Raw genomic sequence first — 13,302 nt, 5'->3', positions numbered from 1 at the left:
TCTCCATGGCAGCCTAATCGCTTCCTGTGAAGATCCCGAAATAACCGACGAGACGAGGGAGCGGAGCCGAGCGGAGCCGAGCGGAGCGGAGCGGGCAGCGGCGGCGGGGAGGCGGCGGGGGCAGGTCCGGCGGGCGCGGGGCTGCGGGAGCGCAGCGCGGGCGGGCAGGGAGCGGGAGGAGCCTTCGCGCCCGGCCGCCGGGGCAGGGGGCTCCTGGGCCGGGGGGACGCGCTGCCCCCGCCCGGCCGCTGCCCCCGCCCGGCCACCCCGGCGCCCCCCGCGGGCTGCAGCGGGGCCACGGTGCCGGGCGCGCCCGAGCCAGCAGCCATGGGGTTAACGGGAGGCAGCGAGCGAGAGAGACAGAGACAGAGAGAGAGAAAGAGGGGCTGGACCAGTCCTCGGCAGCTGTTTATTTCAAGGCATCTCTCGCTCCCTCTCCCTCAGCCAAGACTCAGCCTCAGCAAACCTTCCTCCTCCTCCTCCTTCTCCTCCTCCTCCTGCTCTCCTTCCTTCGTCCTGGCCATGAGAGGCACGGGCAGCAGGAGCTGTGCTCCCCCAGCCCCCTGCTCCGCCGCCCCGGCTGCGCCCCACTCGTCTCCTCGCAAGGTAAGTTCATCCTCTCGGCCCGGGCTTGGGGGACAGAGTAGGGACAGGGATGCAGAGATGGGGGGAAGGGGGCTGCATGCCTGTCTCCAAGTCATCTCTCCCTGTCTCCTTCCCCGTGTCCTTTCTCCCCTTTTTTCTTTTCCCTCTCCCCATCTAGATGCTCTGTCTCCTTCTAGCCGGTTGCCTCCTTCCTCCCACCTCCTTTTCCTCCTCTTTCAGTCTGGGGCAGGGGATGCCCGAGGGGCTGGGAGGGAGGAGGCACAGCCGAGGCATCGCTGCCTCTTGCCCTCCAGTTTCGGGCTCCATCACAGACCTGTTGTGCTGGAGCACTGGAGCCTGCGCTGAGGAAGGCGACTTCAGCCAAATTGGCGCAGGTGGAGAAAGGAAACAGAGGGGTCAATCCCTCCTGCTGCCTGGCCAAGGGTGCACCATGCAAGAGAGAGCAAGTCAGATGTGGAGACTCAGCACTCGAAACACTCAGATGCCCGGGAACAGTAGGAAACTGGGAGGCAGAAGATTGGCAGACTCATAACATGTATTGCAGGCAGGCACTAGATGGCAGGGGACCGACATCCTAGAGTGCTGCTTGGAATGGGGCCACATTCACAGTTCCGAAATGCAGGGAGACTTAAGCTCAGAGGACCATTGATGAGCTTCACACGCCCATTCCCTCGGTGCCAAAATGTCCAAATGCATCATCACCTTTCCAGCCCTGCATTCTGCCCCAGTCTTAGGATTTCCACACCCAACCCCTAAGCGCTCAGCCTGGTACCCTGGCACAGGAATTCTCACTGGCAAGTCACCAAACGCTGCAGGACCTGCGCTGATTCAGGGCAAGCAGTGTCAGCCCCTCCATGGTCCTGCTGGATCCTCCTGGGTGCTGCCACCAACCCTCTCAGCCTCAGACACCAGGTAGAGCAGCCTGACGTGAGGCGCTGCATTCTGACTGCCAGCCCACAAACTCAGCCTGCTCTGTGAGCTGCTGCCCCCAGTCCCATGCATAGTGAGAACTCTTTCCCCAGATGGGCTTGGCATCTCGCACCCCAGGGTACCGGTGTTCGGATTCACACTCCCAGCTGCCAAAACTCCTCCGAGTACAGCGGAATTACCTCCCTGGGGCAGCTGCTCTGGGATTCCTGCCTTTCCCTGTCCCCACCCAGCCGAATACAGCAGGACGTATATATAACCCTTTTTCACCAACACCGGGGTTTCTGCTTCCTTTTCCAAACCAGTAATAACTGCATCTCTGCCTCTTGGACCATGAACTCTGGGATGTTCATGACCACTGAGAAAAATACAGATGTGGGGTGCCTAGGGCATCATGCAGTGTGTGTCAGGGTCTTGCTGCCAGCGCCTGGACTCACTCCGCTCAGTGCTTGGAGATAGCTGCCAGGTTCCCTGGTCCCAGATCACAGTCTCATTGGTAGTTGTCACCGTAGCCCTTAATGCTGGCTGGGAGTTAAAAAAATTACAGCCAACCTAGCGTTCCTTCTCTGTGAGGTGGGCTGGGTCCTCCTCAGGTTTGTTTTGATTTTTTTATCACTATTTTGAGTGGGATCGTTGCCATGGGGGAGCTGGGCGAAGCAAGGATTTGCATGAAGCTCTCGGTACTGCGGGGTTGCTAATGGCGAGCGTTATTTCAGCCAGCAGCAAGTTTCATAATCTTGGCCCAGCTCCTGTGAACGTTCTGTTTCTCAGGGTCATGAGCCTCTTTAACCTTCTTCCACCCCTTCCCCCTCTCCCCAAACTGGTTGGCAATTTCATTGTTCCAGTGGAATATATCCGTCATGTGAGCTCATCGCTGCATAAGGAGAGGTGATTGATTGCTTAGGTCACTGGGGCCTGTCCCATGCTGGGCTTTGAATGCTGGTTGGGAGACCTTGAACCGGACTCTGTGCTCAAAGGCGAGGTGATGTGGGGTGCAGAGGGATATGGTGATGCTTTCCCACAGCTTGAGTCGCTGAACAAACAGACTGCTGCATTCTGAACTAGCTGGAACACTCTGAGAGCAGGCAGCTTCATTCCTAGAGGCACAGTATCACAGCAGTCAAGCTTGAGATGTTATAAAAATACAGATAGATCATCATCTGCCAGCTGAGCCAGACAGAATCGGGTGCAACTCTTTTCCCATCCCCAGATGGAAGGAGACTCTACCCGCTTCTCGCTAACACGGCTTGTGTGCGCTCGGCTTCATCCAACTGCTCTCCAGTCAGAGCTGATCTCGGCTAAGCATCGAGAAAGCTGTGCAATTCTAGATTTTAAGGCCAGAGGGACCATTTTGATCATCGAGACTGACCTACAGCAGAGCACAGGCCAGAGAATTTCACCAATTTAATTTCCTGCGCCAAGCCCATAACTTCTGATTGAACTGTAGCATCTCTTTCAGGAATACAGCCAGGCAAAGGCTCCAGGCAGTAAGGAACACACCACCTGCCTAGGTAAATTGTGCTGGTGTGTGACCCTCTTTATTAATAGTATTGTTCCTCATTTGAATTTGTCAAACTTCAGCATTTTGTAACAGAAGGTTACAGATTGCATCTGATGCGAGGGAGCTACAGCATGGGTATTGCCTGCACACGTCTGGCACCTTGGCTGCATTATTCCTGTGACTTTTTTATTTGGACTGGATTTATCTATGGGATGATAGTATACAAGAGTCCTGAACATGGAGAAGGAGTTATCATCAGCAAATCCTAGGGCTTTCCTGGGGCACGGTAGCATCTGAGCTCCAGAGCTCAGGGTGTCACATTCAAGGTTTAGTCTGAGCTCCCTTCTCGGAGCAGGAGTGCAGCAGGCTTTGCTCCTAGCCATTAGGTAGGATGTAAATTCCCAGCCCTCCTCGGTGAACTGGTATAAATGCTTTGGGCCATGGCTACCAAGATCTGCTCTCTCACGTCCCAGTAGTGGTGGGTCCATGCTGTGGGAGACTTACAGAGAGGGAGGAAGCACAGATGGGTCCCTGATGCTGGGGAACAGCAGTGGATTCATGTTTCCATTCTGCAAATGCAATGAGAGCAGCTCCTAACAGATTAGCCCCAGTGTGTACTGATGGTGGGGTCCATATGCAGTAGCAAAGAACAATGTAATTCTTACTCCCTGCTTTCAAGCACCAAGATTCACAAACTGAGCTCAATGAAGTGCCCTGGGGAAATAGCTTTGTCATTCACACTCTGTCATCTGTGCATCACAGGACCGGAACGCTGTGGTGAAAACTCCGTACCTAGAGGGAAAGTATACGGGTTCCTGTTCGAACTCTGGGAGTAGCCCTGTCTGGTTTTATTGCAATTAGAGCTGGGAAACACGTATGAAAGCAAGAGTCGTGTCATGAGGTACTGGTGCAGAAATCCAGTCTCTCTGCTCTGGAGCACAAAGGCTTCTTGAATGGCGTAAGGTGGGATTTATACATCCAGGTAGTAAGAGCATTGGTGTCCTCTCCTCCTCTCTGAAGATCTAACAGTTTATTCAGGATCCACACGGGGAGCTGCATACAGAGCTGAATGAGGGGCATGTGTTATGCTTGCCCTCCAAGGCAGCAGGGTCTGTGCCCAGGACACCACCCCCACTGCCGGTGGCTGACCGCACTGTGCCCCAGACATCCTTTGTCTGCTGGTTTGTCAATAAGCCACAGGGACACCTATGCTCTGTTTTAAACATAAATGCTCCATGCACAGCGGAGTCCAGCCTGCACTGGCTAGTATTTCCACCTGAAACCTTCCTTTGGTCCCAGAGCTATGGGAGACACCTCTGTGCTGCTCCCGGCTCCTCCACAACAAGGCCTGGGTCTGCCAGTGCAGGACACACTCACTCTTAGTCTTCATCCACGACCTGATTAGCAAACCAGAAGGTGTCAGCTGAGACCAACTGACATTGCCTCATTCCTGCGCTCGTCTGGAGCCACCTTTGGGGTGGGGACGCTGGGAGTCACTGGCTTACACTGCAGGCAGAAGAACCTGTGCACAGCAGTGTCTCAGGTCAGAGGTTTACACCTGAGCTGTCACCTCCTCAGCATCGTGTGCATATGAGGTGGTCAGTGCTGGGGCTCACTCCTTCCCCTCTGCTCATTACAGCCATTACCTGATCCGTAGGGCTGAAATTTAGACTACCGAGTGTGAAAGCCATCCAGGATTTGGCTCTGTAGGGTTTCTTATTCCCAGGCTTTAGACCCTGGAAATCCATAATCTATGCTGCTGTTGCTGGAGCTCACAATCTCAGCTGAGACGTACAGCGAGGTCTCCATCATAAGACCTCCCAACAAGCGAGGAGAGGGCAGTGACCCAGCACAGCTGCCCCCAGGCAAGTTTCTGAGGGCTAGAGCCACTGCTGTTAGGAGGAGTGATAGAGGTTACACTTGCACCTCTACAGTATCACACCCTGAAGGACTGGCACTGAGGTCTACCTGTACCTGGAGAAGATCTCCCCCTCTTGGGATGGCTGCATCCGCATCTCCTTCTTGCCTGATGCAAAACAGCCCGCAGCCCCTGAAAACCTGAGCTGTGACTGAGAATGCCGTGCAACAAACAGAGCAGGCTCTTCACCCTAGGAATCTACTGTCCCGTGGTGAGTTCCAGGCATGGTCCCAGGCACTCCAGGCCAGTTTGAAACCACTTGTACAGCTTGTGTGCCCTCTAGCCTGGAGACTCACACAAGGAGGCCCTCGATGCTTGGAATTCCCCTCCTTCTTAAAGTCTAAAATAAATTCTGTCACAGATTTGTGTTGCCAGACATGATCTTCCACAGCATTGTGATCATAATCCAGATGGCCAAGATCTCCCCAGTCTCTGGCTTCGTAAGAATCTTGCTCCATTCTGCTGCCTCTCTGCAGAGCTGCATTTTAACACTGAGTTCCCTCCAAGGCTTAGAGGTTCAGGAGCAAAGTACAAAGAAATGCTGAGAATAGCTGCTCTTTTCTCCTCATCTTCATCTCAGGATCCCTCCAGAGACTGATCTTGCCCCGGAGGGAGGGGTAGGGCACATTAGCCAACAATTCTTTTTTTTCTGTGAACTTTGTTTAAATATTTAACAGAAGGAAACTAAAAATATCCTCGGTTAATGCAGCAGGAGCTAGACAGCTACTTACTCTTGGGTGCCCTTCCTTCCAGCCCCTCTCCTCAGGTGTACATCACAGCAAGCACCGGGCTCTTCCCTCAGCAAAAGGAAGCCTCCCATGCAGGAGAGGCTGCAGTTTTAGTTCAGGGCATGGGCTGAGCAGGGTTGAATGGCAGTAACCCCTTGGGAACCGGAGGTGCAGCACAGCTGGCTCAGGGCTTGAGGTGCAGGGTTGGCCTCTGCATTCACTCCCTCAGCCAAGCATCCCTGTTTCTCCATCCTGGCAGCCACAGGAGGGCATGGCCGAGGGTTGTCGGCATTCACGCTTTCCTCTTCACAGTGAAGGAGTGAGCTGAACATCTTGCATGATTTTTTTCTCCCGTGTGTGCGTGCGGTTGCGGAGAGGATCCAGTGTGAGGCACATAACAGCTCATCAGGGAAGGGCCAGCAGCGCGCTGTGCACAGCCAAGGCAAGGGGCAGGCAGCATGAAGGGCAGCTGCGCTACCACCGGACTGATGCCGGAGGGTGGTGTGTGTCCGGTGCAGAAATCCAGCTGAGGGGACCTCCCCTTACTCAGTGTTATTGCTGCTCAGCAATGGGAGGCGAGAGAGCAAGGGGAGGAACAGCAGAGAAAGGGAGGGATGGGGCAGTGCAGAGGACATTAGGATGAGGAGTGTGGGAAGGTAATTTTATGTTAGCTAAGAGGAAAGCGAATACTAAATATTTGATAGGCATAGTTTTTCTCTTAAATTCTTTAGTAAGTCTAGACTTTTCTGGCTGATTCACTCTCTTTCTCAGTCTTCTTGGTTTATCACTCTCGTGCTTCCACTGTCACTCCCTTGCTCTGGCAAACAATGAAGAGGCTCTTTTTTAATAAATGGATTACACGCTCTACACTATAAATAAACACAGGAATTAAGATTCCAACTTGTTCCAGCGATAAGCAAACAAAGATCCCGAATCCCCCTCTCGGCCCTCATACACGAGAGTCCCTGGGGAAGCTGCGCATGTGCTTTGGCACGTGTGCTCCAGACATCACTCCTGGCTTTTGTGAGCATATGCTAACGCGCGTGTTTCTGTGCAGCGTTGGGATCAGGGGCACGATACACCTCTGTGCAGGAGAGCATGGGGGCACGAGAGCAGGACAGCGTGCACACGTGGGTGCATGGACTCTCCTTATCCTGCCTGCCAGGGCCAGGAGCTCGCCTGGTGTGGCACACACTGCCTGCAGGGAGATAGCCATCCCTGCTGTGAGGGGACACTGACACCCTTCCTTTCTGGTTAACAGTGAAGAAGATGAGACAACATCCTCACTGAGCAAAGACGCTGCTGCATCTGAGATGGAGCCCAGTGCTTGGTAGGTTCACAGCTTCCCACACTGGCAGGTGAGGAGGGAAGACAACAGGAATGTGGGTGGTGGGCTCCTTCCAGCTGCTTGGCCTTTCAACAGGAGGGACATTTTAGATAAGGCTGTCTTCTTCCTCCCCCCACCCTGCAGCAGGATGCCTCCACTCCTCTCCTGCATCCACTCCCTGCAGCTGTGGCATCTCCTCCTCGTCATCTCGGCCATCCCTCCTCCTGGCGTCTGGTCTCTTCGCTCTCGCGTCCCAATGGCCACTCGGCCTCTTTGCACCCGTCGGAGCCCCTCAGCCCCACGGCCCATTTGCATCTGGGAAAGGACCTCGCTGCCGGAGCGGGATTCTCGCTCGGCCCAGCTGCGCCAGCGTGCCCTGCCTGCCCGGGGAGCAGAGCTGCGGCACGTCGTGCGGCTGAGGCGCCAGGCGGCGGGGGCCCGTCCTGCCACCCCCTCCGGATTTGAGGACGGCATGCCCTCTTCCCAGTACCCCTGGGCGATTGTGTGGGGTCCCACGGTGTCAGACGAGGATGGAGGGGACACAAACTCAGCCAACCCAGGCTTCCCACCGCTGGGATACACATTTGTCTCACCGCACGGGATGGCAACGGCACAGCCCAACTCCCACTCGCTCCTGCATAATGCGGGGCTCAACCTGCGGGAGACCCCGGCCACCCTGCGGCCCTTCCTGTTTGGGCCCCGGGGGGAAGGTAAATCTGCCCTTTTCTTCTTTCACCTCCTGTCCCTGCAGGAGCAGCTCCTTCTGCAAAACTTAGATGAAACCTCCCCTTGCCCTGCTGCTCTTTGGGGACCGGCGAGAGTGGCCATCACAACCCCTCTCTCCCTTTGTCTCACAGGCGTGGATCCCCAGCTGTACGTCACCATCACCATCTCCATCATCATTGTCCTGGTTGCCACCGGGATCATATTCAAGTTCTGGTGAGTAGGGTTTGGACCGATGGAGGCTCTCACTGTGCCGGTGTCTGCAGGTGGGTGGGCAGGATGACTGTGGGCTTGGAACCCATTTGTCCCACAAGTGCAGATCCGGTGCTGCAAGCCCTTGCAAAGGTTCGGCACATGGCCAAGCTGGGCTCTAACACTGAGCCTAGTGGGGTCTTTCCCACAAATCTGTCTGTCATTGAGGGCAGGGGCTTGTCTTTTTACCTCACCCCTTGCTCTCTCCAAAGCTGGGACCGCAGTCAGAAACGCCGGCGTCACTCGGGGCAGCAGAGCAGTGGGAGGCAGCAGGAGAGCCAGCAGCCTCTCACGGACCTCTCCCCCACCACCGTCAGCATCCTGGGGCCCTACGGCGACTCCCTGGCCCCCACGCCTGAGGCAGAGGAGTCCAGGCAGGGCCAGGAGGGTGTGGAGAAACTGGGTGGCCATGGGAAGAACGCAGCCTTCCAGCTCAACCGGTGAGTGGCCGGTGAGCCAGGCAGGAGGGGGTAGCAGGGGACAGCGGGACAGGCAGAATGAGGCACGACAAAGGTGCCGTTGGTTAGCAGGGGCGGTGGGTTGGGGCAGTGTAAGCACTAATTAATTTACAATTCCGTCTTCCCCCCAGAATCCCATTGGTGAACCTGTGACGCTCCTGGGAGAGGCTGAGCTGGCTCCCCCCACCCTCCTGTCACAGCCGGCGAGCGCAGATTCCCGCTGCCTCCGCTACCCCAGGAAACAACAATCTCCTTGTGCCACGGCCCACCACCACCATTATTAACTAACCCCACTGGGACGTGCCTGGGCAAATGGATGAGCTGGGCCTCCTTAGCCTCCTGCTGGGGGAAGATTGGGGACCCCCCTGCCCACGCAGGACAGGGGGATGGGAGAGCAGGATGTTGGGAGGGAAGACAGCTGGTGGTGGTGTGAAATCTTGACCTCCCCGGCCCCTCTCCTTGCATATGTGCGCAGACACACTTGGATCTCCATGACTCTCTCACCAGTGCATGCCTGACATCTGGGGTAGGCAAGGTGGAAAGGCGTACCCCTGTCCCCGTGGGCCCTAACCCCTCCGTGTGTCTCCTCCCATGTCGTGTGCTTTGCAGTGAACGTCTGGAGTTCAGTGGCTGCAGGATTGCCCGCTGGGGCTTGGTCTCCCCTGAACCAAGGTGACTCAGGTGGCAGCAGGTTCTTCTGTTCCTGAGGCCTTGGCTTTCCTGAGATCCCAAGGGTGGGTGAAGCTTGGGCAGAAGAGGCTCATGCAGCACCTGGGCCCCCTCAACAACCTATTTTCTTGAAGGAAACATTACCTCTCCCCTAGATGGAAGATATTCACATCTTTCCAGTTTCTTTCTGCCTAACACTCCTCTGTTTCTTTCTCTTCAACTTCCATCTTTCTTCATCTCTCCGTTCACAGTTTTCTTTCCTTCAGTTCCCACCACCCTGCCACTTCTCTTGCCAGTTAAAGTTGGAAAAGAATCCTTTAGCTTTCCAAATATTTTGATCTGTTGAAAGCCTCCTTGCTGTCCCCCTCCACCCCTTCAGTCTTCTTCAACAAGGTTTTTCTGAAGAACACTGGTCTATGGTGATATTCTTCAGAAAATCCAAGGCAAAGCCCTCTGCTCACAATGTTACTTAGCAAACATCCTGGACACTGCAGCCAAAGCATGGCATGCAGACATGGCTGGGAATGAGGCACTTGAATTTTGCTGGGCTGAGGTAGGGAATTGCTTTCAGACCCTCATGGCACTGGCAACAAGCAGCCGACGAGACTCTCTGTGCCTGGTATGACAAAGAGCAATTTCGAGCTGACTTTGGGAACACTGGAAGGGTTGCCATGTACTGCTGGTAGATCTCTCCTGGAGTGCGAGGTGACTGGAAACCCATGAGACAATATTCACCAAGGGCGTTAAAGAGGGGATATCTGGAATCCTAAGCTTCCTAAGTGTATTGCCCCAGCTAGCTGGGAACTGAAAGCAACGGCACAGGTATCTGTCCATACTGGTTGTCTCTGCATGTCCTTCAGGGCTGTGGTGGTCCATGGGACAGGCAGCCACACCGTCACTGTGAGCAAGACCTGTGCATCTCCACCTCTTTCTGTTTGTGGACCCAGGGTGTTACTTTGAGGAAGAGCGAGATGGCAAATTTCAGCTTAATGACAATAGTTGCTCTCCCTTGCTTTTCTCTTTTGTGGACACCTTCAAATTAATTAAAACACCACACTGATAGCCACTGAGCTGAAACGATGCACATTTAGGTAAGGTTGCCCCTATAGTGTTCAAACACCTTCAGCTGCGGGACTAATGTGACCAGAGACAGGAAACTCATACACAATTTGAAGACTCTATTGCACCATACAAAATTTCTGACAAAAGTCATGTTGGAGAGAAGGAAATGGCCCTTTCACACTTTATCTCTGCAGTAAAAGCCTATTCTTTATAGGAAAAAGCACAGGGAATTTCATAAGAGGCCTTTTTCTGCCCATTTACCCAGATGAACTGTGAGGTGATTTCGGGTCCCATCTGACTCACTGTGAAGGACATTTAAATGAGAGTGTAAATTGCAATAAGCTTTGCAAAAAACAGTAGAGATTTGGAGAAAATGACAGGTCAAATAAAATTACTGGCTTATTAAAAGCACAGAATGGCTGAAAGGTGTAGGTGGAAAAGGACTCTGGAGATCTCTAGTCTAAGCACAGGTTGAGTCTGTGCTTATAACAGGGGATATTAGTGCTTTACCATAGATCGATCTGTAACTGAGCCTGTTCTTATTCAGGCTTCATTCAAGGCTTTGGTGGACACTCGAGCTGCAGATGGACAGAGAAGGGCCAGGTGGCTGTTCCTGCTCTCTGCCCCATTCGCTGCTGCCCCTGCCAGCTGAGGGCAGCTGAGGGCTGTTCCCCCTCTCACTGGCACGTCCATGCCGGGAGGGGAAGGACATCTGCACACAGCCTGCAGGAGGCTGCACTCCTGATTGCTGGCAGTTTACAATAGAATGCCTTGAACTGGTTTAAGTAATCTTCCAGACCAGATTAATTAGATTGTTCTTTGATCAACAGTGTTTCTTGAAACAAGGCCAGAGTTTAGATTCTTCACTTCAAGGGCTGTCCTTGGGCTTTGTTTTTCCACATGCTGCACGGAGAGAAGGTCTGTAAGAAAGTGGGAGGGGACCACAGGAGGCATAGTGAAAACATTTTCCAACACTTGATGCGTGGAAGCCCTGCGCTCTCCTGGCCAGGCTTTTGCAAATTCTGCAAACAAGTCAGATTTCAGTGGTTTGGGGTTTTTTCCTCCCCCTTTTACCTGTCTCTGGTTTTGGAAAAAGTGTCTCCAGGGAGTGAAAACTTTCATGGATACTGTGGTAAGGGGGAAGCTGGTGAATGCAGTAGAGAAAACTCTTACAACAACAGAAGCTTGGGTATGTTGAACATCTTTTCTAAGACCAATTTTCCTAGCCAAATATGTTTTTATGACAGTCATTCACTCTCTCACAGGAAACAGGTTAGGTACGGGGAAACACCTTCACAGTCCTGCCCAAACATTCATTGCTGTTTTGTCCCTGGAACAAAACATTCAAAACACAAGTAAACACACAAGCTTCTTCCAGTCAATAAATAATCTCACTGAATCTGTTTTCCCTGTGACTGGAGCCTTATAAACCATCTTCCCCTATGGAGACTGTAGCCAGAGCATGCATGTAGTCTCTTCCCTGCCACAGGCTAATATTCTGTAAGATGTGCACATGGATGTGTTGACAGCACTGAGTACCAAGCCAGGGCAGAGGCCAGCACCTTCTGAGGCACAGCTTATCAGTTTTCCCTGGCTTCTAGGTGAATAGAGGTGAAAGGTCTGGATTGCTGTTTTTTCCAGTGGAAACTTTACAGAGAGAAGTGTGGGGAAAACAGCTGAAAATGCTCGTAGCTTTTTGCTGATCCTGGCCAATATTTCTGTGCTGTTAAAAGGCAACATCCAGGTGGGCTAAGTGAGTTGAAGGAATTATGTCTCTGCTGAGCTCCTGGAGAGTCCTGGCTTTGTTAACGCAAGGGTGGTCTCTCTGTGAGTGCAGTGGGAGGGAGGCAAGGTCTGAGGGAGAATCTCTCCCCTCTGCCCTATACTGTTTTGGAGCAGGAACTGGAGTCTCCCTCTCCTTACCCAAGAGAGTGGTATGACCACAAGGCCAAATCCTGCTCAGGCTTTCCCATCTGGTTGGTTGTGACTGGCAGGCAGGGAACAGACCTCTAGTGTGTGCTTCCACACCTCTCCTCCAGTTCAGTTTCCAGGGACTCACATCCAGCCAAGCATCCCAAAACTTCAGAGAGGGCTATCTACCTCTTCCTCAATGGCACCCAAGTGCCCTTGCAAATATGGTCCCTTCATTTCCCACTCCATTTCCCGATAAAGAAAAATGCTTGGAAAGGAGTGGTTTGTTCATTCCCCGCAAGTTCTCAAACACGACCATCTTGAGACTGTTCTGAATTAAACTGGGGTTTTGTTTTTTCACTCTGACAAACCACATCTGTGGCACAGCCTTGGAGCTGAGGCCTGCAGCACAAAAGCCCTGGGTCAAACTCCAGCTGCCCAGCTGCACCCCTGCTAATGTCCCACTGTAGTGCTGGCCCTACTTTGGCAAGATCATAGAGAGGCATCGCCTTCCTTCACCAACTGCCAGCTCTTTACTCCTCTTCCCCTGTTGTTTTCCCTCTCCCACTGTTTTCCTTCTTCCTACTCCTGTCCTGTACCATGGTCTCCCTTCTGGGTATATCTCCCCTCCTACTGTTTCATGCTCCCCACTCCTCTCTTGTTTTCCCTTTGCCACTTGGTCTCGTTCTGCTGCAGTGTCCATCCTCCCCTCCGGCCTCCCTCCTGCTTCCCTGCTCAGTCTCGCTCTTCCCCCTCCCCTGCCCTTGTGCGCTGTGATATATATTTTTGTAGGATTTCTCTTCTCCTCGTGGTGAAATATTCAATTCTTGTGGGATGTTAGTTTCAACATTTTTAAATAAAACTTTGCAAAATATTGAAAGCAGAGCTCTTGCTGCTGTGGAAGGTGCAACTCTGGAAAAGTCATGGTGGGATGAGAGGGACTTCGCCTTGGGCAGACCCCAGTGGGATGGGGGCTCAGACACCTGGCATCCCACAGTCTCTTCTTTGAGGTACAGGGGGAAATATGGCCACATATCTATCTTGCTTTGGTCTCTTTGCTGGCTAAAGAGGCCCTTTGACCAGCTTCATGCATTTCCATGGGAAGTGGCTCCTGATGGAGGAGGAGCCCTTCTTCGCTCCTTCACCCAAAGCAACTGTCCTGCCTCTGGAGCTCCTGCCTCCCAGCCTCATGCTGGGGCTGCTTGTCTCACGCAGATTCA

At 53.4% G+C, this 13,302-nt stretch overlaps 1 protein-coding gene across 4 annotated transcripts; it reads left to right on the top strand.

The window, feature by feature from the left end:
- The first annotated feature begins 216 nt into the window (after positions 1–216).
- Positions 217–12,962, top strand: PIANP (PILR alpha associated neural protein). 4 transcript variants are annotated; one of them, XM_050332012.1, is made up of 6 exons: positions 217–606; positions 6,942–7,010; positions 7,155–7,717; positions 7,865–7,946; positions 8,195–8,422; positions 8,572–12,962. In XM_050332012.1, the coding sequence occupies exons 2-6, from the start codon at positions 6,994–6,996 to the stop codon at positions 8,591–8,593; spliced, it is 912 nt and encodes a 303-aa protein (XP_050187969.1). In that variant the 5' UTR covers positions 217–606; positions 6,942–6,993; the 3' UTR covers positions 8,594–12,962. The 4 variants fall into 4 exon arrangements, with proteins under 4 accessions (XP_050187969.1, XP_050187968.1, XP_050187971.1 ...); XM_050332011.1 differs by having other exon boundaries at positions 218–606; positions 7,152–7,717; XM_050332014.1 differs by having other exon boundaries at positions 220–606; positions 6,942–7,038.
- The last annotated feature ends 340 nt before the right edge of the window (positions 12,963–13,302 follow it).

This window comes from Myiozetetes cayanensis, unplaced genomic scaffold, assembly GCF_022539395.1.
Source record: "Myiozetetes cayanensis isolate MyiCay16 unplaced genomic scaffold, myiCay2020 scf5-8, whole genome shotgun sequence".
NCBI lineage: Eukaryota > Metazoa > Chordata > Aves > Passeriformes > Tyrannidae > Myiozetetes > Myiozetetes cayanensis.
This window is presented reverse-complemented; position numbering and strand designations above follow the sequence as displayed.